The 27,648-nt window shown below is 39.8% G+C and overlaps 1 protein-coding gene and 1 pseudogene across 3 annotated transcripts; both read right to left on the bottom strand.

Moving 5' to 3' along the window:
• Window positions 1-1,704: 1,704 nt before the first annotated feature.
• MLF1 (myeloid leukemia factor 1) lies at window positions 1,705-27,648 on the bottom strand. Of its 3 annotated transcripts, XM_059686891.1 has the most exons (8): window positions 27,468-27,647; window positions 17,945-18,092; window positions 14,911-14,952; window positions 10,573-10,656; window positions 9,309-9,437; window positions 5,535-5,694; window positions 3,311-3,449; window positions 1,705-2,323 (listed from the first exon to the last, which is right to left on the bottom strand). In XM_059686891.1, the coding sequence occupies exons 1-8, from the start codon at window positions 27,512-27,514 to the stop codon at window positions 2,218-2,220; spliced, it is 855 nt and encodes a 284-aa protein (XP_059542874.1). In that variant the 5' UTR covers window positions 27,515-27,647; the 3' UTR covers window positions 1,705-2,217. The 3 variants fall into 3 exon arrangements, with proteins under 3 accessions (XP_059542874.1, XP_059542875.1, XP_059542876.1); XM_059686892.1 differs by lacking the exon at window positions 14,911-14,952 and having other exon boundaries at window positions 27,468-27,645; XM_059686893.1 differs by lacking the exon at window positions 14,911-14,952 and having other exon boundaries at window positions 2,235-2,319; window positions 27,468-27,648.
• LOC132230054 (actin-related protein 2/3 complex subunit 1A-like) lies at window positions 6,505-9,277 on the bottom strand (annotated as a pseudogene).

Here is a 27,648-nt window from a genome sequence, read left to right as displayed (position 1 = left end):
GGAGGCTGGGAAGCCCAAAAGCAAGAACAGAAGATTCGGTTTCTGGTGAGAAAATACTCCCTCATTCAAAGGCAGTCAGCATCCCTCTGTGTTCACATGGAAGTATGGGCGAGGAAGCTCTCTGGGTCTCCTATAAAGTCACTCATTCTATTCATGAGGGCTCCACCCCCATGACCTAATCACACCCAACAGTCCCATCTCCAATGACCGTCACCCTGCCGCTTGCAGGCACCACCTGACTCCAATGTGCTCCGGCGCTGAACGCTGAATGGACAACGGAGTCGTGAAGGTAAGGAAAGCTTATCCCTGCGACTGCCAGCACCAGGAAGACCTCCAAAGTGGCAAGGAGCCTAACTATGCAGCTTGGCCTTACTACCAAGGCCACACTCACCCATGGTTCATATCCTTACAATCCCCTCAGACCCAGGGTTCCAGAAAGATCGATGTTGTCTGTTAAGAAAAAATCCTATGTGAGCTACAGGCTACACAGAGCCTTCTTTTTTATCCTGGTTGACGTCAGCATTATGGTAAACATAAATTCTGAAAAACCTCATTTTCGGCATCATGTGAACATAAAGATTTGTCTAGTGGCCCCTTAGGAAGTACTCTGGGATAAGAAATAGGTATATTTAATTTCGTTTTTTCTTAATTTCCATGATAAATTGGGAGGAAAAAAGTATCCATGAATTACCTAATGGCTATATGATGCACAGAAGTTATACTGTTTTAAGAACAATTATTTATAAAGTGTTTTCATATTTGAATATAGTGATTCCAGTTATCAGTATAATGATTTCGGCAAAAGGAGAATAATGACAGTGCCTACTCTTGAGATTTTGCTCTAACAAGTGAATTTATGTAAAAGTGTTCTTTAAAATTTATGCCTTTTGACAACTACTCAATATGTTATTATGTTATTAGTACACTAAAGTATATGGAAAAGAAAAATTTTACCATCTTTAACTAATACATGCTAAATCACTTTCCATTATAAAAATTAATTGATACATATGCATCTTATCTTAGTGACTCATTAAAGGCATGAAACAACAACTAGTAAAATTAACAGGATATGATATAGAAAACTACAAGAGTATAAGCACAATCATGTAATTCTACTTCCCAAGTTAAAAAAGGAAGACAGTGGAATTTTTTGTCCTATTTTTCCCCTTGAAACAACAAAGACTTAAGAGATAAGATTTTATATTCTAATAGAGTTCAAACCTAACTTTTATAAAAATGAATTAATGCTTTAATTCTAGAATAAAAATGCTAGAGACGATTTTTTAAATGGTATAATTAAAGAGGGACCAATTGACTTAGTGAGTCAAACACATATCACCTGTCTAAGAAATTCTGAGACAATCACTCACTCAGGTTTGCAGAATACCAGATGCATTTTTCTAAATGTCACAGAAAGGCTGAGCAGAGTTTCTCCAAGGACACTCCGACTTCAGGATGTTAACCGTGGAGACAGATTAAGTGTTTGTAGGAAAGGAGAGTAGAAATACGCTACCTTAAGACGTTACACAGAAAGGTCAGTGTAAAGTCTGATAAATGTTAAGAATGCAATATAGAACGAAAATATACTGTATAAAGACACTACAAGGAGAACACTCATGTATATTAGCAGTTTAAAATACTTTGAAAATGAACTATTTGATTGCTCTTTATCAAAATGATAACAAATTTCTCACAAGCCAGTACTAATATAGTTCTGCTTTATTTTTAAGAAATCTTTAAGCTAGCTGGCTACATAACACATTGTAAAATTTGAAGTAAATGATTTTAACCTCGTTAACATGACCCTCGAGTAGTGTTAAATGAAAATTGAGACAATTTTTTAAACATTTAATTTTCTTAAAACTAATTATATAGAACTAGTGCCACATTCAATCCTGTATAAAAGAATACACAGCCAACAGGAAAATAACCGGGAAAGCAAAATCAGCACGTGAGCTTTGAAAATTAGTCTGATTTAAAGTGAAGAGTTTGATTAAATATTTAACAACTTTGCCACATGGCTGAAAATCAAAGTTTTATTTCTAAAGTAGGGACAACACAATGCTTGGCCTTCCATGAACACTGAGATATCAGAAGAAAGTTGCTAAGTACAGTACTGATTTAACAACAGGAGATTGGTCTTATGTGTATTACCCAGCACCATTACTTTCTCTGTAAAACAATCTACACTGAACACATCAAATGCAAGGCTGTTTATTTTTTGTTGATTTTCACAGGTGATCCTTTGATGTTGAGTTTGTCCACGAAAACATTTGATCTTCTTCCACGTTCAATGCCTGGACATTGATGAGATTTCTCCCTGAGAAATATACATATAAAAATTAATACTATTTTTTTAAATGATCAATGGTTTACAAATCAATACAAACATGTTTAAAAAATCACTGTGATTTAAGCAAGGTTTTATCTTAACAATTTCTCAATAGCTTTGAAAAACATATGCCAGACTATTTCCCTTGACATTTAAGAAAGCCGCTGCTGCTTTCCTGAGATAGATTTAACTATGCCTGGTTTAGCCATGCTGCCCAACATGGCAGCCGCTAGAAATGTCATTTATATTTTAATAAAATTCAGTTCCTCAGTTGCACCAGCCACTGAGGATGTGTGATTTCATAGCTACATGTGACTAGTGGCTACATTTTTGGACAGTACAGATATAGAACATTTTCATCACTGCGGAAAATCACTTCAGAAGGTCCTATCGCATGGTTCTAGTTTACAGAAAATGCCCGATAGGACCATAAATTATAGGTCATTTATAAAGAACATGCTTTCTTTCACTGGGACCTGGATTTCATAGTCACTCTTACCACTGTTAGGCTTTTATCAATACACTTTTCAAAGTGAGACAAATACTATCTAAAATTAATATGGGAGATTTCCTACAGAAAATATTAGTGCTCTAAACTCTAAACAGGTATTTTAAAAATAAAAGATGCTAGCACGTGAAATTCTGCACAAGGCTTCTGACATACATTAAAATCTGTTTCACATGAATAACTACATTACAGCATGTTCCTTAAGGGAGATATAGCCCTTATCTTCTGAAGCATAATTTGCTATTGAGTTACTAATCATGTAATCCTGAAATATTATTGTTTTTTAGGTATAAAATTAAACTTGTGTGGAATACTCAGATATAATGTAAATGACATCTTTCACAAAAATTGTAGATGAAAACAACTTGGATGTTAATGAGAACTTCTTGATAACAGAGGTAAAATTAGGTAACTTTTTTCCTAACTATTCTTTGAACAACACAATTTATTTTAGAAGTAACTCTTACCTTCTTTTAAGTTCTCGGGCTCCTGAATTTTCATGCCCAACACTTCGCATCCTGGTGTTTTCCAGATTGCACCACTGTCTCCCTTGTTTGTACTTTAAAATCTCATTTTGCCACTCATCATCAAAAGCATGAGCATCACCTACATTAAATATTGAAACAAAGGAGTAATATTAAGGTATCAGTCGGTCAGTAAATGTCTTGCTCCCCACAAACTTCATTCTAGCCCGATGTTTCCATCAATCTAACCTCAAGCTAGAGGCAGGAAACTGCTTCAAATACAAAGGCCTTTGGCTCAGGGTGATATTTCCTTTTCCGTTTGTTCCTCTCCTATTCCTATTGATAATTTTGTCATTGATGATCTGCTTTTTCACACACCTGCCTGGATATCACATCATTCTACCCAATGGTCCCCTGGATCCAATTATACCGACTTTCAGTCTTTCTTCCTGGGTCTTCCTGTAATGATCATCCTTTTTCTCTGTAGTTGGGCACTCCTCCGGTGGCTAGCACTCCTATTACCCTCACCATCTTCCTATGTAATTTGGCCTCACAAGCTTCTGTTGTCAATTTCCTAAGACAGGTTACTCATTTTGACTGTCAACTTATGTTGTTATGAAGTAGGTAACCTCACTTCCATAATAACAACAGATAAATGGCAATACTGGTTCTTTTAGACTGCCTTTATAATAATGTATTCCTTCACTAAATATTTCTTTAGTATGTTAATTATATTTCAACTAGAGGCCCGGTGCATGAAAATTCATGCACTGGAGGGGGGGGGGTCCCTCAGCCCGGCCTGCCCCCTCTCACAGTCCAGGAGCCCTTAGGGGCGGGAGGTGACCCAGTTATCAGGGAAGGTGATGCCCCCATCACACCTCTGCTGCTGCCACTGCTGGCAGCGCAAGCCTCAGCCAGCCCTGGTTACCTGAGTCTCGGGCAGCCCTGGGCAGCTGGGGGGCTGAGGGGACTGGGGAACTCTGGAGGCAGGTGTGCGGCAAGGCCAGATGCCTGCTGCCCCGGGGGTGCTGAGGGGACTGGGCGATGCCATCTTGTGGCTGTGGGCACCGCCATCGTTGAGGGTGTGGCAGCCAATTAGCATATTCCCTCCCTATTGGCTATGGGCACTGCCATTTTTGAGGGTGGGGCAGTCAATTAGCATATTCCCTCCTTATTGGCCGTGGGCGCCACCATCTTTGCGATGGTGTGAGGGTCAATTAGCGTATTCCTTCTTTATTAGATAGAATATGACAAAATTATAAAGGTTAAAAGTAAAGAAAGGTTAAGATGTTGTGGCTTCCATTTCATTGCATGAGAATAAGTTTATCAAACTCCAACCTTAAGAGAAATTCTCTTTCTAAAGTTATATAATAATTCAAACCCTTTATGGTATTAAAATATTTTTGTTCAGGATATTTTTTGAAAATAGGAGATGAATATAATTTTTAAATTACAACCAGTAGGATTAGGATATGGGAAAGACAAATTCACTTCAAAATGAATGTAAAATCTAGAAAATGAAAAAAAATTACTTGATATATACATGATATGTTATATATTACATTATATCTATTTCTAACAATACCAGAAATTAAAATCTTATTGATATAAAAGCCTAAATATCCAAAAATACCAAATAATTTAAATAAATTATGGCCTCTTCATGATGAAACTTTTAGGTAACCATTTAAAATGTTTATGAAAATATCACAGGTGACTGTTCACAATTATAAAGGAGAATTCAAATAAGCACTATATAAATTATATAAACACTAAAATATTAACTTTGAAAAAAGTATATATGTTGATATATACATAACATTATTAGGAAGAAATACACTAAAACATTAATAGTAGTTATTTTGGGTTGAAATTATGGATAATTTTCTTCTTTATACTTTTTTACATTTTTCAAATGTACTTCTTTGAAAACCAGAACTCATTTTGCCTACTGAATCTTATTAAATAACAATTCAAAATATTCCATTTCCCAAATAGAAAACATAAAATGGTACTCAGTATTACCAAGACTTACTATAAAAACAGATCTACTATGAAATTAAGAAACCACAATGTTATTACTTTGATAAGGTATTTCCTACACATTCATAAACTACCTCAAAACGACTTCTTATGAAATGTTTCTACAAAAAAATATTCAAGTTCCACCAGTGCAGGTGCTATTTTAACTTTACTGGGAAGAATGCTATTTTCTGCAAACACTTACTTTCATTCATATTGATGAACTCCTGGTTGACCTCTTCATCTCCAGTCTTGTTGTTCTTTGATTTTTTGATAACATGAGCTCGGTCATGGAGATGATGACCAACAGCCATTTTTTCTAGTCCACTGTCAGAATCTCTCAATGCTTTCCTAGTTTCCTTTATCTGTAAAAGTAAAGAAAATAAAAATGAGCTATTATTTAAATACTAGAGACCTGGTGCACAAAATTCACGCATGGGTAGGGTTCCTAGGCCTGGCTGACAATCAAGGCTGATCAGTTTCCCTCACTGCCTGCACGCCACCATGGCGTGGTTCCCCCCTGCCTCCATGCCTCTTCCTTCCCTCGCCACCCACGCACCGCCACCACATGGTTTCCCCTGCCTCCCTGCCTCCTCCTTCTCTCACTCCCTCAGCACCCTGCTGCCACCACTGGTCCCCTGCCATGTTCTGTGCCGTCCCCTGGTGGACAGTGCACGTCATAGCGAGCGATCAAACTACTGTTCTCCTGGTCGAACTCCCGAGGGGACACTTTGCATATTAGCCTTTTATATATATAGAAACATAGAATGGATTTAATTCTAAACTCCTCAGGGCCTGTTTACTACAGAGATTAGACCATCAATCTGCTGTTCTAAAAATAATGGGCACTCAGTTCCACTACCAACTTGCAGTAAAATTATGGTAATAATTCTCTGGTATTTCCTGAACTGCGTGAAATTAAAATGTCCAGGACAAATAGGACCAATACAAATTTTTTCAAAATTGTAATCAAATGTTAAAACAAAGAATAACTTAATTATAGAAAACTTAGTGCCTTTGACACTGCCCTTGACAATGTAATAGTAATATATGCTAGCATTCCTATAAATAAGGGCAGCTAATTATTCAGCAGTCATGTTGATGAGATTGAATCTCATGACTCCCACCTATGAAGTCTATGGGTTATTAGACTATCTATGATAGCCAGAGCTATTAACATGGTTCTCTATGAGACATCTACATTTATATTCTGTTTACGTTTATGATGCATGTCATTTACAGCAAGTTAAAATTAAAATGTCTGAGGTGAATTAGCTGCACTATTGCAAAAGCATCATTAAAAGATATAACTAATATGTAAGAACTAAAGAAATTAACCACTCATTAGATAGGAAAACCTAACTTGTTTACTATAATTACTAACAAAGAAATGGAGAAATGTGAACTCTTATACCAGTTTGTGGAAGCTGACTGTTTCAGTCACTGTGTGACAGTAACTTGGTAATTTTTAATGAAAATGATACACATCTCCCACACCCAGCCAATGCCATTCCTAGATCCTTTGCACAAGGAGACTTTTGTAAATATGAATAAATGAAAAATTAGAAATACCCAAATGTTTATCAGTAGAAAAATAGATTTAAAAACTGCTATTTAATCATATTTGGGATACTATTAAGAAGATAAAGAAACCAGAGCTACATACATATCAACTTGAATAAATCTGAGGCATATTATTGAGCAAAGTCAAGTTGCAGAGGACACATGAAATATGACGCCATTTATATAAAGTTTAGAAACTTGGCAATAATTCATTATATTATTTATGAAGCATATATACTAAGTAACAAAATTATAAAGACCTGCATGAGAATGATAAATTCCAGATATGGGAAAATGGTGCTCTTTGGGGGAGGGAGAAAAGGAAAAGGGACCAAGGAGGGAGGAGGGCAATGGAAGCTTTAACTGTATCTGCAAAGTTTTTTGCTTAAAAAGAAAACAAAACAAGAGACAACTTAAACAGAGAAAAATGTTGTGATTTAAGACATATGAATATTTGTATTATTCTTTTTTTACATATTCAGTATTTTTATTTAAATTTTTTACATATCTCTCCACCCTTTCTTTTAAGTTAGTGTGACAATTTCCATAATAAACTACTAAAAGAGAAGCTTTGGTCAAAAATGGAATGAAATAGCAAAAACAAAAACCAAAAAAACAAACAAACAAAAAACCAAAATATAAACAAAACTCAATCACTGCTGCTTTTAAAAATCCAACACTTTCACCAATGATATTCAAACAAAACCACAAAAACAACATTTGCGCGATATGTGTCTTCAGTGTTTCCTTGCGGCTGGCTCTCCTCTCCATCATGCACATAGCGGAGCTGCCGTGGGGCAGTCTGTCAGTCTGTCAGTTTGTCATGCTGGATTTGGGAGGCTCACTCAACTTCACATTATCCGGAGGCTCTGGATGGAAAACTCTAAGGTCTTGAAATCCCAAACTGTCATGGCTCCATCGATGCCAGTAGTGCAAAATTTGTGACAGTCTTGCTTGTCCACCTCATAAACAGATACTTGAGTGATGCTATTCTGGTGCAGCGTCTCCGAGGCTGTATTGCGGTCCTCGGTTGTGGCCCTCTTGTCCATGTTGCGTTGGATGCTCTGTTTTGGAACGTCTAGCTGGGAGACGAAAGTCAAGCAGCCGCGGTCATCATAGCTAAAGAGCATTGGGCAGCAGTCATGGCGGGCGGCTACAACGCTATTCTCTGAGACAAATGACACACTCAGGAGGGGCAGGAACTCTGTTTTCAGACTTGAGACCTGCACGCTTTTTGAGGCATTGGCAACGGACACGGTGCTGTCGTGGCTGACCCAGGCCAGTCGACTCCCACTGGCGGAGAAGCTGACGCCATGCACCCAGCCACCAGTACCACCGCCACCAAACTCTGACATCAGCTGGCCAAAAGGCATCTTGCTGCCCCAGGGTGTGCTGGCTGGCTTTCCATCCACTGCTTTAATGTATGCAGAAGACACCCTGCATTTGAAATCACATGATCCTGCTGCCGGCGAAACATTGTTGGGATGCCAGTCCATGCTGAGGACTGTGGAGCGAATTGGCTTTTTAATGTGCGTGCTTACCCACCGGTCATTTTCAGACCCAAAGTAACAACAGAAATGAGTCTTGCTCCACTTCCCACAGCAAATTTGTTCTCTAGTGGGCACCACTTGACAGAAGCGGCTGCACGGTTAATTCTCAGGATCACCAGGGTTGGCTTCCAGACACCATCTTTCCGACTCCAGACACGGGCATTGCGGTCTGGCCCCGCCAGTGACGATGCGGTCGCTCTTGGGAGCCCAGTCGATACCGGTGATGTGTCTGTTGTGCTCCCTGAGTTCATGAGCTTTCACCCACTGGCTCCCGTTCTTTTTATAGATGTGGGCTTCATGACTATTGGGGCTAAGGGCAATCTGGGTAGGATCCCTGTTCCAGGCATGACAGGTGATTGGCTCTAGTAAAAATTGATGCAGGGACATTATTCTTAGTGGTTTCAAAGGATAGAAAGCTGGGGTCGGGGCAGTCCGGATCGGCTCGGAGCGGAGAATTCGCGGACTCTGGTCAGTTGACGCGAACAGGCTCTGGCGGGTGCTGGCGGAGGACCCTATATTACTCTTTATATCTTTTCTGTATACTTGAAATATCCCATGAGTTAAAAAATTTATTTACTTCAAATATAAGTTAAAAGTAGACATCTGTTTCACGAAACAAAGATTTCTTTTAGTGTCTATGTATCTGTCAACATGTAAAGTTAATAAACATCAACAGATATTTACATAAATAAAGGTTTGGTGGGGAGAAGAAAATGCTTTAATGTTTTTCATAGTGGCAGGGGTCTTCTCTCCTCCACATCCCCCCGCCCCCAACAGAACCAGGTCAAATTTGGATAATTAACCTTTGATAGGGCCAATCATTCCACAACTCTATAAAGCTCTAACACTGCTTAGAAAGTACTTACTCCGCCGGGAGCCTGACGGGTTTGAGTTGAGGCCTGGAAAACCCTTGGCGGTTCATCTCCTACTTTGGAATAAGTCATAACTGAGGAAGAAGTAAACGAATGCCCATTTGGATCCATTGAAAGGTTACCCTACAAATATAAATTGTAAATTCAGAAAGTTTAGTCAAATATGCAGAACTAATGTCAGAGAACTCAAATAAGTAATAACACAACCAGAAGTTCTACTAAGGATACTATTATATCGGTATAGTGTATCCAAATGGCACCACCAGGAAGGTCCTAACTTCCTTCCTTTTTAGCCACCAATTCCCACCTCCTAGTGAGAAATACAGGCGCATCACTCAAAGATCCTTAAGTCTTTGGGATCAAAGACCTATGGCTTAGACTTAAATATAGATGCTGTGATACTTTTATTCAGTGGTTGATGCTTATGTGCTAATTTGCCAAGGTTGAGCCAATGAATCATACACAAAGGGTTTTACACCTCCTGTGGGTACCAGATTGCTAATTACTAAAATCATTCTGAAACGATCCTTAGATTTCAAATTAGAAGATTAAAATAACATGGGCCTTCTTTAGATTGAATCAAGTTATTGTTTTGATGTGAATATTGAGTAGAAAAGTAAGAATGGTAGGACTAGTTTATCAGTATTTGGATGACATGGATCTAATTCAGTGTCTAAACATCACTCCAAAATTTTCAGAATTTTTTAAACACTAAAACTTAATTACTTAAATGATACAATTGCTTTTAAGTAGACAAGTTATAAAATAATTTAAAAATCTAAATTCTTTTAAAATGTTCATTTACAACAGTGACCTTCAGCAGAACAAATGCTTTTGAGGTTGAATTTTTTTAATTTTGAAAGTTAATTCATGCTATTTTTCTCAAACTTGTTGGTTGTGGAATCAATGTTGTGGATTGTGACCAGGATTTTTTAAAATCTGAAATAAAATAGACTATATCAACACATATTATAAATGGTATGGTCATTTTCTTAAACTTTTTTTCAGGTATATTTATTTAGTACACAAGTATTGTGTACTGTATCATGACATAGGACATATATATATATATACATATATATATATATATATATTTGGTGAAAGTGTCACTTTATCACATCACTATTAAAGGCAGATGCTATGAATACGATATATTTTTTAACTACTGTGTATCATGGTTAAAAAGAGTTTGAAAACCACTATAATATGGGGTACCAATAAATGAAAACAATGTTCTCATCAATGTTTTAGTACTTACAAAGTTTCTTTGTAATTCCTGCATACTGTTTCGCATATTTAACATCATTCGGTCCATTGCCTGAAAAGGGCTGACATCTGTATGCTACAGGATATTAGGAAGTATGTTATTAACTATAAGTATAACACAATGGAAACAAATCACCCATTCCAAAACCGCTGAAACTTTTTTTTTTTCAATTTATGCAGTGGGATCTCATGCAGTAATTGACCAAGCAAAGATAATTTGAAGACTATACAATGAAAATGATTTGTCAAAGAATATAATTAAAGCATAAACAAAATCCCAAGTAGCCAACATATAAATGATTAGGGAGCCATAACACTATAAATACAGGCATACATACATGTATGTACACACAAAAACACAGAGATAAATATAGAGGGTGGGGCAATAGTAGGTTTACAGTTGCGAGTATGCAAAATACAGAGTTTATTTTTGTATTATTATTTATTAACTAAGGCCTGGTGCACGGATTGGTGCACCGGTGGGGTCTCTTGGCCTGGCCTGCACCCTCTTGCAATCCGGGGATCCCTGGGGGATGTCGGAGAGCCAGTTTCAGTCCAATCCCTGCAAGCCAGGCTGAGGGACCCCACTGGTATATGAATCCGTGCACCGGGCCTCTAGTATGCATATAAGACCTTTGGTTAATCTCTTCCCGCCCTCTCCATGTCTGTTCCATGTTTCCATATTTGTAGTTTTCGCTCCTGCGTTGAGCATCTGCCCCCTGGTGGTCAGTGTGCATCATAGCTACTGGCTGGCCGGTCGCTTAGGCTTTTATATAGAGAGATTATTGTATTATTTTCCATATGAACAACTGTAAACCTACTTTTGCTCCACCCTGTATGTACAAGACCATATAAATATATACACAGTATCATTCATCAACTCTCTTAAAACATATATAGCTAATATATAAACACTGATGTATTCTGGGCTGGCACAGCTCTAGCATAGACGAGTCTTCGAATCTTTCCTTCTTCCCTCTCTTAATACCCCACCACGCAAATAAATAAAACTTGGGCATAAGATGCCTGTGTCACCCCCACCAGGACCACAGGGCTGACAGAAGTTGAGCCAGCCCTTCTTTTTATCATTGTGGGGTCCAGGTGATAGAGGTTCGCTCACTCTACTAATTTGCCGCCTACCACTGAAGGCTCAGAGGGCACACCCTTGAAGCCTGATGCATGCTCCTTCACGAGGAGAGCTGAGAATTCCTCTAGAACAGTGGTCCTCAACCAAGAGAGACTGACTCCAGGGGGGTTATCCAGGGAAATACTCAGCTTTGTTTGTCATAACTGAGGAGGCTGTATGACTGGCATATAGTGCATAGAGGCCAGGAATACCACTAAACATCTTACAAAGCATACGGCAGCCCCCAGCCTGGAGAGCATTATGCTACACAAAATAAAGCCAGTCAGAGAAAGATAAGTATCACATGATCTCATCTGTGGAATCTAATGAACAGCATAAACTGATGAACAAAAAACAGACCCAGAGACACAGAAGCATCGAACAGACTGAAAAACCTCAGAGGGAAGGCAGGGGAGCGTGGGTGGGTGGGAAGAGATCAACCAATGAACTCATATGTATATATGCATAACCCATGGACACAGACAATAGGGTGGTGAAGGCCTGGGTTGAGGGGCAGGGCAGGGTGAGAGAGGTCAATGAGGGAAAAAGGGGACCTATGTAATACTTTCAACAATAAGGAGTAAAAAACACACTGACTTTATAATTATTAAAACACAAAAAGAATTATCAGCCCAAAGTGTCAGCAGCGTCACATCTGAGAAACTGCTCTAGAAAAATCTATAGTAATTTTAGGTTTTATCACTGGAATATTCACCAGAAATTAAAAAGTAAAGCACACATTCTAATGTGCCACCCAAAGCACTGTCTACTACTATTAAACAGAGAGAAAGTTTGGTTCAAGTCACTCAAGCAGGAGGAGTCTTTCGAGTCCTGTTAGGCCCTGTGATTCATGCTGATATTTCAGCCCTGCTGGAGGTCCTTTTGCTGTGTGCCAAGCTGGGACTCACCAAAAAACTATCATAGGCCTATTTATGGTTTTGCCTGCTGCTGGGTTTTTATTGCTAGTACAAAAATGGATGGGAAAAGCAAATTCCCATAATGCTGTTAATATTTAGAACACGCACTTAACACAGTACAGAACACAAACGCACATTGAGGAGATACTGATACATCCTTGGGCTGCGATATAATTAATCTGCATTTCAGAGATTCAGGAAACATTGTGAATAACCAGGCTGCAGGAGAGACACAATTCTTAAAGAGCTGACAGGGAGCTGGCCCAAGGAAGAGGAGGAGAAGAGGGAGAAGGAAGAACAGAAGATCGGATGTTAGGGTATATTCTGCCCTATGCTCAATTTACTGTCAAATCAGCCATCAAGAGACGTATTTGTACCTTCTCTGGGTGGCCCAGCACCTTGGAGTGCCAAAAGTAGGAGGACAAAGTACAGCTGAGAGTCCAGTGGGCTCGCAAGGCCTTCAGGAACTTCGTTCACATGCTCTCCTCTCTGCCCAGAACGCTTTCCCCTGACTCAGCATAGGTACTTTCTGCCCAGCATTCGAGTACCACCTTCTTAGAAAGACCCCCTATCTAAACTAATCTCTGCTCACCTCCCTCACTGTATCATTCCCCTGCGTCATCTCCTTCAGAGTACTTGGAAGTACTTGGATGACCTGAAACCGTGCAGTTGTTCCCCACTCTATAAAAAGAACCTCTGAGAAGGTAGGGCTGTCTTATTCACTACTATACTCCCAATACTTTAGAAACACTTCCTGGCATATAGGAAGGCTCAATAAATATTTGCTGAATGAATAAACAAATTCTCTCTAGCTCAGCTCAAACCCCTATATCCAATTATTTACGAGATGGGTAAATCTACCCAGACAACCCACAAATGCCTCAAATACAAAAGGCCCCAAAGTGAAATGATCCTTTTGGCCATTCCTCCCCTCTTATCTACAGCATATCAATGCTCTGTGTCTTATCTCAGTGGGATTCTCTTTCTCTACTGCTCCTGTAACCCTATCAATCACCAAGTTCTATCCATTCACCTCTTTAATTCTCTCAATGAGATTATTTCTCATGATCAGCACAGCCATTACCGAAGTAGAAGTGATCCTGAATACTACTCACACTTTAACAGCCTCATGACTGCCCTGCCTCCACTGTGGTCCCTTCTAGTTTCTCCCTCCCCTTCAAGCACAATGACCTGTTTAAATGAGAACCTGACTCTATTACTATTTTGATGAAAATCGGTCAACTGCTTCCTCTGCTCTTATGATAATGTCCGCAGTCCTTACCAGGCTGAAAGAAGTCCTTGGTTACCTCTCCATCCTCCTCTACATGGACTCTCCAACTCAGACCCTGGGGCCAAGTGATCCTAAATGTTTTTGTGCTCCTTAGCCTCCAGGTCTTTGCAGGTGCTGCTTCCTCTGTGTTGCGGACTCCTCCGCCCTCCCTCTTTTTCCTGGCTAACTCCTCCTAATCCTTAAGTTTGTGGAGTCTTCTCTGATTGACCTCTATCCCCCAGCCTCAAAGGGTTACAGGCTTTTTCCTATCTGTGCTCCCACAGCATGTCAAACTCCCTATCATCTTACTGAGAACTCTGTTATAAATGCTTCTTTCCTTTGTCCCACTGAAAACTCTGATCAGGAAGGTTAAACTTTAAGGAGACAAATAGTTGAAGTCGGGCACAAGAGAATTAAAAAAAACTTTTTCATGAGAGTGTAGATGCATCCACAGGAAATGTTCCAAAGTCATGCTCTTCTCTGCTACTCCTCAGACTGCCTTCCAATGTGTTAGAAAGTAGCATTACAGAAAAAGGACATGAGCCCAAAGAAACACAGGTGGGAGAAAAGCTGGGTGCAGCGCAGGCACATCTGGACGTGGGAAAGACAAAGCAGCACAAGCTGCCAGTGGAGACGGAGAGAAAGCAGCCGATCTGAGCTTTGCCGAATGTGCTTGTCCACCTAAGGGCTGGTGCTGTTCGCCTGCTGGGAAGTCATCATAAGCACGTCTCCAACTTGTAATCCCTTTCGGAAATCAAGTGAACGCTCATTCATCTATTAAAATATACTTTTTATTTTTGAGGACTGATTTTATATATGTGGATAGGACTTACTTCAGAAAACACATGCTAACACACTCTAAAATAAACGTAATACATGAAACAGGTTTCCAGTACAAATACTAAAAAGCCACTACTATAAAAGTAAAGCTGCATGCCAATTCCATTTGCTTGAGTTCATGAAAAATAAATATGTTAGGAAATGGTGCTAAAATGGTTTGTGTCTCATGATATGAACCATACCACCAAAACTGCCAAAAGGCACAAGAGAATTCACTGCCTAGAAAAAAATCCAATTAATTTGGTTATGATATTTACTATATGATAATCCTGGGAAAAGAAAGAAATGCACTATATACTCACCTAGTTCAGTGCTAGTAAAATTATGGAACCTTTTAATCAAACAGAACTCAGCATATATTTTTAAAATTCCCTGCTTATTATTCATTGTACAGCCTGACAGGAGCCTGGCAGGCAAATAGGAGACACCATATATCACTTTTAAATATGACTACTCTAGTATTTATTAAAGGCAGTTAAAAAGTATTTGCTATGGCTTAATACACACATATCTCAAAGGAAAAGCAAATTCACACCAAAATTAATTAAAACATAATGTACAATGATTAAGATTATATCATCTTTCCTTTGCTCAGCTATTCCATATTTTTAAAAGATCAGTTAATCTTGCCTGTAACTGATTAAAAGTAAAAATCTATCTACATTAATAACATCTCAAAAGATTAGTAGAGATATTAGACAAAAATTTTAATAAATACCTCCTAAGAACTAATTTATGAAATAAAAAATACAGACTTCAGAAAGGATCACACACATAGATGTAAAAGTATTTAAGGCCTTCAATAGGCAAAAGAATGTTAAGTGTAATAGATGGAATAATAAAAATTTATAGTTCAAAAATTATACTCCTTAATAGGTAAAGATGAAAAAAATTTTTAGACACATGTATACAAATGAAAAACTTTCATTACTTGAGAGTTTCAAATGTTGAAAATAAATTTTGAATTTCTGGGTAAAAGCTATATATATATATGTATATATATGGTCAGTGATAATTTTTTCCCTGTGTAACTTATGTTGAAATATAGAGAAAACTGTGTTTACATTAAAAAATGTATATTAAATGATATATACTTATTACTGTATATCTACAACAGTAATCTCCAAAGTGTCTTGGATGCACCAATAAAATTCTTCTATTTCTTGTCACTGAAAGAAGAATAATTCCTCTTTTTATTTCTTTCTATTGATTCTGGTACCAACACTCAATCTAAATGTCAGATGCTCACATGTCACATCTTGAATGATAAATTGCCTAATTAAATACATTTAAAAATTGAATTATCTAATTTTAAATAAAATTAATCTTCTCAAAATGGACAGCTGGCTTAAAAATAGCCCCATAAAGAAATCATGAACTGAAGAAAATGCTAACAATACAAACCCAAGGAAATGGCATAGCTGATGCTTCTACTTTTGTAGGAATCTTTGTTTTCCTTCATAATATGGCTGGTGAAGATGACAAATGTCAAGAAATGGCCCCCCAAAAAGAAGAAAAACAGGTTCAAGGTCTATTTAAAAGCATCAGCATAATGGCTTACTGCTCCACCAAAACACTCATTTTGGAACATAACTTCACAAAAAGAGAGAAACTCTGTATTAAAAGGTCAGCTAGCATGCTCAAAAAGCCTATTGTTTTTTTGGCTGTGTTCTTTCAAACTTAGCACTACTCTCTTTCATCGTCTGCAGTCAATTTCTAATTTTTGTTTTAACCACAAGTACCCAGGAAAGAAAGATTAGGTTCCATTTCCAGTGAATGACCGGCAGCTTATAGCTGATGTGGCCAGGCAGCCTCAGTAAGAACTTTACAGCTGAATTACAAACAGATCTACGCAGTATACTTACTTACAAGAGACTAAAATCGTCACTTCTTGCTTCTTTCACAAAAGCGATGAGTAGCTCATTTAGGACATAAATACAAAGCACTATATAAAGCTCTATTCTTTCCTTGCTCTGGTTATAGCAGATATACAAAATATTTCAATGGTCATGTGAATGTCACATTTGATTTTTCTTCCCTCTTTGATAATTTATCCTTTGATTTTAATATTAGACTTTTATAGAAATTGATAATATATATATATAAACATATATATGGTAAATGTAATTCCGTTCATTAAACTTCTTAGAAGTATTTAAAATATTTTGCTCTGTTTAAGATGATTGAAAACAGAAAATATGAAAAGATGTTTTTGTTTTTTTTTCCTGGAAGATTCTGGAAGTTTTCTAATTGATCAATTTAATGTTCACTGAGTTCCAAATATCTACATTCCAATTGCAGAGATTCATCTTTATAGAAACTTCTATGGATTTGTTACTCTAGAACTGCCATTCCTAAGGCTGAAAAATCAATAAACAGAAAAGAAAATAGTCAAGATATATAAATACCCTGAGATTTTTTTAAAATTTGTTTTTATTTCAGAGAGAGGAAGGGAGAGGGAGAGAAACATCAATGATGAGAGAGAATCATGGATTGGCTGCCTCCCGCAGGCCTCCCACTGGGTATTGAGCCCACAACCCAGGCATGTGCCCTGAACAGGAATCAAACTGCGACCTCCTGGTTCACAGGTCAGTGCTCAACCACTGAGCCACACCGGCCGGGCCTGAGATATTTGTTGTTGCTATTGAGTATGTTTGCAACTTAGCTTTGCTCTCAGACAAGACTTAGGAAAATATACTGCAATTATGCAAGACTTTTGAATACAGTTAAAAGTTAATATAAATTTTGAAGATCTAAAATTTTAGATTGGCTTTGAAGAAGTCAATTGACTATGAAGAAGATTGGCTCTTCCTGGTCCAATAGTGATAATTATGCTATAGTTTTGGCTGCTATTTTGAAGTAGAAAAGAAAGTATTGTATGGGACAGGAAATATATGTCCTTGCCTGTTCTAATTTAAGACATGGGAGGCATTTCTAAGGTGAGAACAAATCATACATATGCATATGAAAAACAATGCTTTAAGTTTGGCTTATAATATATAACCATATGATCCTAAAAGTTTAGGTAGCATAGTGAAATGCTATATAGCTAACAGTTCATTGTTAAAGGGTTAAGGTTTCCAACAAGTCCCTCCTTTTATAGAGTATTTATTTCCATAACATAAGTATTAGTCATATCCTATCATGATAGATACATTTTACTATTATACCTTTCTTCAAATTCCCACTAACTTTAAAATAAAGAACTTACAGTCAAAAAATTTCCCCCATCATCACGTCCTGAACGATTATGAGCTCTTCTTCTACCATCCGAGATACTAAGCAAGTCTCTTCCAAAAGGTTCAGAAAAACTTCTCATCATCTGTCGCATACTTTCTCGGTGTGCATGAAAAGAATCACTGTTGAAAATCATGTAAAAATAAGTGTTGGAATTTAAATAAGTAATAGGCAGATAAATACAACAATGAAGTATTCTGAGCTAAGATGTTTAAGTGACAAAAGAACACTTTAGAATAGAATCCTATTCAATAAAAGCCTAATATGCAAATCAACCAAATGGTGGGCTGACAGGCGGAACAACCAGTCGCTATGACATGCAGAGACCACCAAGGGGCAGATGCTCAATGCAGGAGCTGCCCCCAGCCCACAGGCCCCAGGCTGGCTAAGGTGGGTGCCACAGGGCCCCTCTCCCCCGATTACTCCACTGGTCACCTTGCAGAGGGAGGTGACCGGTGGCGGTGGGGGGCCGGGGCTGGTGAGTGGGCGGCGCCACGCCAGCCAAGGTGGGTGCCAGTGGGGGCCTCCCGATCGCCTTGCCGGTCGCCCCATAGATCGGCCCTGATCGGCAACCAGGCGTAGGGACCCTACCCATGCATTAAGTTCATGCACTGGGCCTCTAGTTATATCATAAAAACCTACTATCCATAAATACAATTTATAGATAATCGATATCTCATAAAGACCTACTATGCACAAATACAGACTGTTCTTTTTATTCACTATAATTCACTTATGAATAATAATAAAAATATATCTTTATTTATCCTTTATGATATAAAAATGTTAAACACAAAGTAACACATCTCTGAAAATAAAGTGTTTCCTATAGAAACATGCAATTTAGTGAGTCTTGTTTTTCTGAATGCATTACATACAATTGGGTTAGAAATTTAGCAACTAAATGTGGCTAATTTAAAATGTTGCCCAGGGTTCTCTTTATTTAAATAGGAGTAGGTATATTTATATGTAGGGCAAATGCTAAAAAAGAAATCTTTATTTTTTGAGTGACATGAACAAAAGGCGGCCTGTTGGAAAAAGCATTAAGATGAAAGTGGGCTTGCAGCCTGGCTTTTGCACCTGTCGGGACCACTCAGGAAGAAATCTGGCTGGACCCTGAAGTGAGTGCAACTCACGTCTACCCAGAACAGCAACTGCTTGCAAATAAGACTTCAAGATTTCTCTTGTTCAAGCCTGAATTCTTTTTCATCAACGCCAAAAATCTCTTGCAGTAGTCACCAACTGTTTTAATGTGTTTTTAAATTAACCTCCTACAGAGCTTATCAGGTGAGAAGTTAGTTTTTATATATAGTTTTTATATATTTCTACCTATTCATATTGTTCTCCTTTGAAATTAATGTTTCATTCTTTCAGGAAAACTTCATTAATTATTGATTAAATGTTATTATTTATTTATTAAATATAATTTATTTATTATAATTTTATTTATTATGCCGGCCATACTGCCTCTTTCAAGATCACTGACACAAACCACAACCAAACATAGTGACATTTGGTACTAAATGTACTTTTTCTACGCCATGTTATTAATCTATCAGAAGCTAGGAAAAATAAATTGTTACCCCCATCCCACCAAATTTTAACTCTTAAATTGATTCTGGGCCTGTTTGGAATAATTTCAACATAAACTTTTTTTTTAAAACTTAATTGGCTTTTTTTTAGAGATAGATGAAGGGAGAAGGAAAGAGAAACATTGATGCGAGAGCCAAGCATAGATTGATTGCCTCCTGAACACCCCCTACAAGGGATCAAGTCCGCAACCCCCACATATGCCCAGACTGGGAATCAAACCAGCAACTGTTTGGTGCATGGGATGACGCACAACTAATTGAGCCACACCGGCCTGGTCATGAAAGTTGGTTGTTTTTTTTTTTTAAGGACTGGTATAGTTTCACTTCAGAATAAGTCCTGCTTTTAAGGCTCAAATACAAATATATATATATGTATATATCCACACACACATATATATTTGGGGGCACAGCTTCTAATTTTATTTAGTCTGTATAAGAATATAGATATTTATACTTACAAACAAAACCATTACATTATTTATTACATAAGGGTCTCAGATTGATATGGCAGTCCCATTCATCAAGGGGAATTCATTCCTTCCTCCCTCCCTTCCTCCCTCCCTTCCTCCCTTCCTCCCTCCCTTCCTTCCTTCCCTCCTTCCTTCCTTCCTTCCTTCCTTCCTTCCTTCCTTCCTTCCTTCCTTCCTTCCACTATACATACTAGTAGCAAAAACTTGCTTAGCCAGCAGATTGTTATGAGTCTCATAATAATAAAAAAATGTTCCCTAGTTTCAATGAGGTGTATGGGTACATATACATCAGGCAATCCAAATTTTAAAGTTAGAAATAATACACGTAACATTCAAGAAAATCTTGAGGGCGTGGACCATAACTTCTACAAATTTATGTTAGAGTCCACAGGGCTGAGCATATAGTAGAAACTTAAGAAATACATGGAGAATGAATTACATAGCTACAGGCAATCTATTTTCCCAATAATTAGAAGCACAGTTTAAAATGGTAGTATGGCATAAACCTTTGATACTGAGTTGTAGGAATGACTATGATTCCTCCCATTCTATAAGTACTCCCCTACTTTTGCATGAATATTTATAACTAGTGGCCTGGTGCACGAAATTCACGCAGGGGGGTGGTGGGGAGTGTCCCTCAGCCCGGCCTGCACCCTCTCCAATCTGGAACCCCTCGGGGGATGTCCGACTGCTGGTTTAGGCCTGATCCCACTTCTGTCTGCCAGCCTGATCGCCCCCTAACCGCTACCCTGTTGGCCCGATTGCCCCCAACTGCCCTCCCCTGCCGGCCCAATGGCCCCCAACTGCCCTCGCCTGCCAGCCCGATTGCTCACAACTGCCCTCTCCTGCTGCAACCTGCCTCCTCCACTGCGACCTGCCTCCTCCACACAAGGTGGCGAAGACGCCACGACCAGCCTCCTCCACGCTGCATGGAGCTGTGGGCTCATCACATGAAGCGGCTGCCTGACCCCACCTCCGCTGTGCACATGGCCATCTTGTAGTGGCCATCTTGTGATGATGTCGCACGTGAGGCCACCTAGGCTTTTATTAGTATAGATGTTTACTTTTATTTTTAAATACTAGAGGCCCGATGCACAAAATTAGTGCAAGAGTAGGCCTTCCTTCCCCGGAACTCGGGCTTCCCATGCAGCCCTGGCTTCGTCTGGAAGGTCATCCAGAAGGACTTCCAGTCTAATTAGCATATTATGCTTTTATTATCATAGATGTATTTTTTAATTGATTTTGGAGCGAAAGGGCAAGGGATAGAGAGATAGAAACATCAATAACGAGAATCATTGATCAGCTGCCTCCTGCAGGTCTTCTACTGGGGATTGAGCTGCAAGCCTGGCATGTGCCCTGACTGGGAATCGAATCATGAACTCCTGGTTCATAGGTTCATGCTCAACCATTAAGCCACACTAGCTGGGCTATAATGTTTATTGATAGAACTAAGCATTAAGATATGATTAGATGCTATCAAATGGCATTTCTTGACCCAGACAACTATGTCATAAATGTGTTGTACTCCTTAACTACCCAATGAACCAAAAAATGCACCAAATCAAGTATACCTTAAAAGTTCTTTCAGTATAGGGTTTATAGTACCTCATTCTATAAATATGATATCCTACAATATGTATAATTAAATTATAAGAAATCCTATCTAATAAAAGAGAAACATGGTAATTGGCGTACGACCGCTACCCTTCCCATTGGCTAATCAGCGAGATATGCAAATTAACTGCCAGCCAAGATGGCGGCCAGCAGCCAGGCAGCTTGAAACTAACATGAGGCTTGCTTGCTTCAGTGACAGTGGAAACCAATGTTCCCTGCCTGCCTTGCTGGCCTCTGAGCCTGCAGTTTAAGAAACATTGTAACAATTATAGAAGCTAAACAAAACCCCAGAAACCTGCTTTCAGCTAGCCGGGATCTCAGAGCTGGAGTTATACATTGTTTCGATTATAGAACCCAGCAGAGGCCTCAGAGCTGGAGCCAGAGCTAAAGCTGGCCCAGAATAAAAAAGAAAAAGAGAAAAAAAGGAGCAGTTGGGAGCTTCAGTCACCCGCCAGCCTGAAAACAGCCCTCAGCTCCTCACCCAGACTGGCCAGGCACCCCAGTGGGGACCCCCACCCTGAAGGGTGTGTGACCAGCTGCAAACAGCCATCATCCCCTCATCCAGGCTGGCCAGGCACCCCAGTGGGGACCCCCACCCTGATCCAGGACACCCTTCAGGCAAACCAGCTAGCCCCGCCCGTGTACCAGGCCTCTATCCTATATAGTAAAAGGGTAATATGCCTCCCAGCACCAGGATCAGCGGAGCTGCAAGGCCTCCCAGCACCGGGATCAGCGTGACAGGGGGCAGCACCCCAACCCCCTGATCGCCCTGCGGCTCTGTGTGTGACAGGAGGCGGGGCCACAACCTCCCTATCTGCCCTGTTCTGTTCGTGACAGGGGAAGGCGCCCCAACCTCCTGATCAACCCTGCTCTGTGCGTGACAGGGGGGAGCTCCCCAACCCCCCTGATGGGCCCTGCTCTGTGTGTGACAGGGGGGAGCTCCCCAATCCCGATTGACCCTGCTCTGTGCGTGACAGGGTAAGGAGCCCCAACCCACCTGATGGGCCCTGCTCTGTGCGTGACAGGGGGCAGTGCCCCAACCCCCTGATCGGCCCTGTTCTGTGCATGACAGGGGGCAGCGCCCCAACCCCCTGATTGGCCCTGCTCTGTGCGTGACAGGGGGTGGCGCCGCAACCTCCCCATCGACCCTGCCTTGAGTGTGACAGGGGGCGGTGCCCCAACCCCCCAATCGGCCCTACCCTGAGCGTGACTGAGGGTGGCATTGCAACCTCCCAATCCGCCCTGCTCTGTGCATGACAGGGGGTGACACCCCAACTCCCCAATCAGCCCTGCTCTGAGCCTGACCAGGGGCTGCACCTAGGCATTGGGCCTGCCCTCTGCCACCCGGCAGCAGGCCTAAGCCAGCAGGTCGTTATCTCCCGAGGGGTCGCAGACTGCGAAAGGGCACAGGCCAGGCTGAGGGACCCCCCCTTCCCCCCCGAGTGCACAAATTTTTGTGCACCGGGCCTCTAGTATCCTTATAAAAGTATTTCTGAGAACATAAATTTTTAAGTGCTAAAACTCAGAGTAGCTGTTAGGAGTCTTATAATGGGACCCTGAAAATGAAAACTTTAAATTTTAGCTGAGTACTCTAAAGCTAACTTTATTAAATGATTAGAATTAGAATACTATTTAGCACCAAACTACATCATCTTAATGAAGACCTTACCTCAAACTATATGTCTGAAAACAAATATGTAAGTAACCTCAAACATTGTTCACAAAAGTTTATCTAGTAAGGTACATTTTATTTCCTGCTATGACAATATTCTCAATCAAGAAAATATCAGTCAAGCCTGCCAGTGTGGCTCAGTGGTTGAACGTTGACCCACGAACCAAGAGGTCGCGGTTTGATTCCTTGTCAGGGCAAATGCTTGGGCTGTGGGCTTGATCCCCAGTAGGAGGCAGCCAATTGATAATGTTTCTCTCTCATCAATGTTTCTATCTCTCTATCCCTTTCCCTCTCTTTCTAAAAAATCAATAAGAGCATATTAAGAAAAGAAAATATCAGTCTATATCTTTCTTGTATATGAAATACATTTACTTTCAACTCAGTCAATGAATATGCCAAAAGAAGTGTCCTCCAATTATCTCCAAATTGAAAAATGAAATTTAAAAGAATTTAAGTAGAGAGTATAAAAATGTAAGTTTTAGCTTCTGTGAAGGAGATGGAAAAACACCATCCTATGAATATATGCAGTTCTTTGACCAAAGACACATATGGTGCCCATACGAAGAGTTGGGTGCCTTAAGAAAATGCTAACAATTTATGATTAAAAATAAGGCTGATAGATATGTCAACCTGCTTCTGAGCCTTGACTATCTAATAGCTTATAAGTGCTAACATAGATATTCTTTGTAGACTTGCACGATCAGAATTCCATTTCTGTAGCTCAGAAGACCATGTTTCTGTACAAAGTAGAAATTTTTAGATTGTAATATATGCAGACTTTTATAGTAAACTAGAGGCCCATTGCACGAAGAGATTCGTGCAATAGGCCTTCCTTCCCCTGGTTGCTGGCACCGGTTTTCCTCCGGCACCCGGGACCCAGGCCTTCACTCCGGCCGCAGCGGAGAAGCAAGGCTCTTCAGTCTTCAGCTGTCTTCAGTCATATTCAGTCTTCACTCTGCGTCTGCATATGCAAATTAACTACCATCTTTGTTGGGTTAATTTGCATACTCATCCTGATTGGCTGGTGGGCGTAGTGGAGTGACACCAATTTGCATGTTTCTCTTTTATTAGTGTAGATAATCAACTCTGTTAGGGTATAGGATAGATACCAAAATAACTTTAACCTCAAATTAGTTTTCCTGCCCAAATATACACATATTTTTATTTCTTCTTTAGCAAATACAAATGGGAGGGGAAAGTAGCATCTTTGAGAGAAAACTGCATGCCAGGAAGTACCACCCATTGTTTTTTAGCCTTTGTGTTTTTAACCAAATTACAAGTATTATTTATTTACAAGGTATATATGAAGGTATGCCATAAGTCTATTTTCATTGAAATAACTTCAGAAGATATATATAACATAACATATATATAACATAACATAAATAACATAAGAAGATACCAATATAAAAAATCCCAAATATATAAAACAAACTAACATATCACTTTTTAAGTTTCCTTTTAATTTTCTGTTGAAATTTAATATGTGCTATTATGTGAAGGTAAACATTTAAAATGAATATATTTGAACTTAAAACCACATATTTCAATTGTGTTTTTACTCAGATATTTTAAGCATTTGACAATTTTACCACAGTATTTTACCAGTCCCAAACTATTTAATAATTATAATTTTATATCCAAGAAGTATATATTTTTAATCTTCTCACTTTTAAATAATTAGTAAAGTAACAAAGTGTGCTTATATTGATATCCTTGGTTCTGAACTTATGGATTATTTAGGAAATGGTACTGTTCAAATTAGAAAGTGCCACATCAATAAGGGCATCTGTTGAATGCAAATAATTGCTTTCAGCAATAAATATCAAAATAACGACAAGACAAAGAGTCAAGGACACCAGATTATCATTACACAATATTTATTGAAAACTTCCTACATGTCAGACATTAAACTACCCACAGGGAATCCAGTGACCAGACACATAATTTTAGCAATAGGGATAATGCTTATATAAAAGATGGCATGAATTCCTTATGTTTGACTTATGTTAATTAATGGATATTCATTTCATTTGAGGTTGGGGTAAAATGGGTAGGTCAAATGACGTTACCTGAAATAAATATAACAGGGTTGTGTTTTTTTTCCTCTAACCTCTTCAAAGTATGTTTACTCTCTATATAGTTAGTTGTGGAGCAAAGAAATTACAAGCATGAATCAGTTTTATAAAGTTACCGACAATAATTTTATCTTACATTTTTATGATACAGCTTCCTAGATTTAAAGAAGGCGATGACTGAACTGAAGTTACACGGGCATGTAACTGATGGTCTTTTCCACCCTAAGCACAGGGAAGCGTGTTCTTTGAGGCATGCCTACTATTTGTGGTCTGTTACTATTTCTGACCCTGACCCTTGGGTTCATTGCCTTTGCTCAAAAGAGTCACCCAAGAGTTTAAATTACACTTTTGCTAGACAGCTTAAAGAAGGTACTAATTATACATTCACAGTTTAGTTAAGGCCATTGCTCTTTTTGATATGATCAAGGACATAATACAACAGAAAAGCTGTGTATCATAATCTTCTTAACCCACTGTACTGAGGTCACAATTTCATAAGAACCACTTCAACAGCTCCACTAATCTATGGATATATTTAGTCCCTACTCTCAGAGGCTTTTCAAAGAGCAGATCATAATACAAACTTTGAAATCTGTTAAAATGGCACTGGTTGTAAATGTCCCAATAGCTTCTAAACAAGTGAACTAAAACAGCACAATGAGTTTACTGTTTAATGAATAACCTTCAGAAGAGTTGCTACAACTGAGCTTTCTCAGTCACACTAGAAATTAAAGTCTCCTGAAGGTATTAATTACATTTTCTATAGTCCTCTTTGTTTCATTAGCTTTGATTCCTTAAATGTGGGTGTAGCTATTCCACTGTTAATTATTCTCTCAATTATTACTTTGATGTTATATGGTTTTAAACAATTAAGTCAATATTTTCCTTTAAGAAAATCTACATGGAAGGTGAACTGTTAACATTTTAACCTTGAAAAAACAGGATCCCAAAGTTGCCTAGAGAAATAATTTAATTAAAAGGAAGATCTAATTAAATTAAGGACACCAAGTCAAAATTCAGACTGGCAAAACACTTGGGCAAAAACGGATCACAAATCTTCCTGCTCTAGGGACGCAATTAGATTAGATCATTACTCTTCTATGATCACCAAAAGAAGAATTTTTTTTAAAACCAGAAAACTAGATCATAATAGAACAACTAATTCATTTCTGGATGTCATCCTCCTAAGGCATCACATTAATTTCACTTGGACCGGTCCACGGGTTGGCACCTGCTACCTGGGGTGTTAAATGCACCCTCTCCCTGCTTCCCTGCCCTCTCGCACTGCTGACCGAGGCAGAGCCCCTTCCCGAACAAGGCCAGCTTTGCAACAAAGCGAGCAAGGAAAACAAACATTGCACATGGCAACTCCTACGCCCCTGGAGGTGAGAGGCAGCACAACTAACTCTCCAACTTCGTGGTGCGCTCAGAAACACGATTAAAAGTGCTGTTTTAGAGAATGTTTCCCTTTTCAAAGAACTGCCCTCCTACCAGGCACTCCGCAGCCCTCATTTGGAGTTGACACAGGGGTGGGGAGGTCCTGAGAGCCTGCATCCTTCTCGCCGTCAGTTCCACGGGGGATGGCCGTTACCCAGAGGCAGTTACCGCCCCTGCAAAGCCCCTGCATCGGGGAAGCCGCACTCCCGAGGAGGAAAGCCAAGGGCCGGTGCGGGCACCGAAGTCCGGCCAAGTGAGAGCGGCTCTCACCCCGGTGCGGGGTGCGGGGGAGGGCTGCTCAGATCCGGGCTCTCCTCACGCCCCCGATCCTCCTCTCCTCCTTCCTCCCCCCCAAGTCCTTTCCCATCCCAGCTCCCCAAACTCTTCTCACTTCACCTCACGGACCCAAACTCTCTTGCTTCTCTCTACGCCCCCCCCACACACACACACACATCCCCTCTCCCCTCCCTCGTTCACCCCTAAGTCCTCTTCTCCCTTCTTTCTCACGCACCTCCACCCAAGTCCTCCTCTTCCTCAAACTGCCTCCCTTTCGCCCTCTCAAACTCGCTCTTTCCCCTTAAAATAGTTCCCTAGAAAAATCCCTTCATTGCCGCGCGATGGCGGGGACACTCACGAGAAGAAGGGGTCATCCTCAAACCCGCTGTTCAGCATCCGGAACATGCTGGCGGTCGGGGCCGCGGCGGAGCGGACAGGTCGGAGGACGGTGTAACTCGCCGCAGCCACGGCTGGACCCTGGCGGCCCCGCTCAGTCCTGGCTTCTAGCTCGGCTCGGTCGGAGGTGGCCGCCCGGAAAG

Source organism: Myotis daubentonii, chromosome 3 (assembly GCF_963259705.1).
Source record: "Myotis daubentonii chromosome 3, mMyoDau2.1, whole genome shotgun sequence".
Taxonomy (NCBI): domain Eukaryota; kingdom Metazoa; phylum Chordata; class Mammalia; order Chiroptera; family Vespertilionidae; genus Myotis; species Myotis daubentonii.
This window is presented reverse-complemented; position numbering and strand designations above follow the sequence as displayed.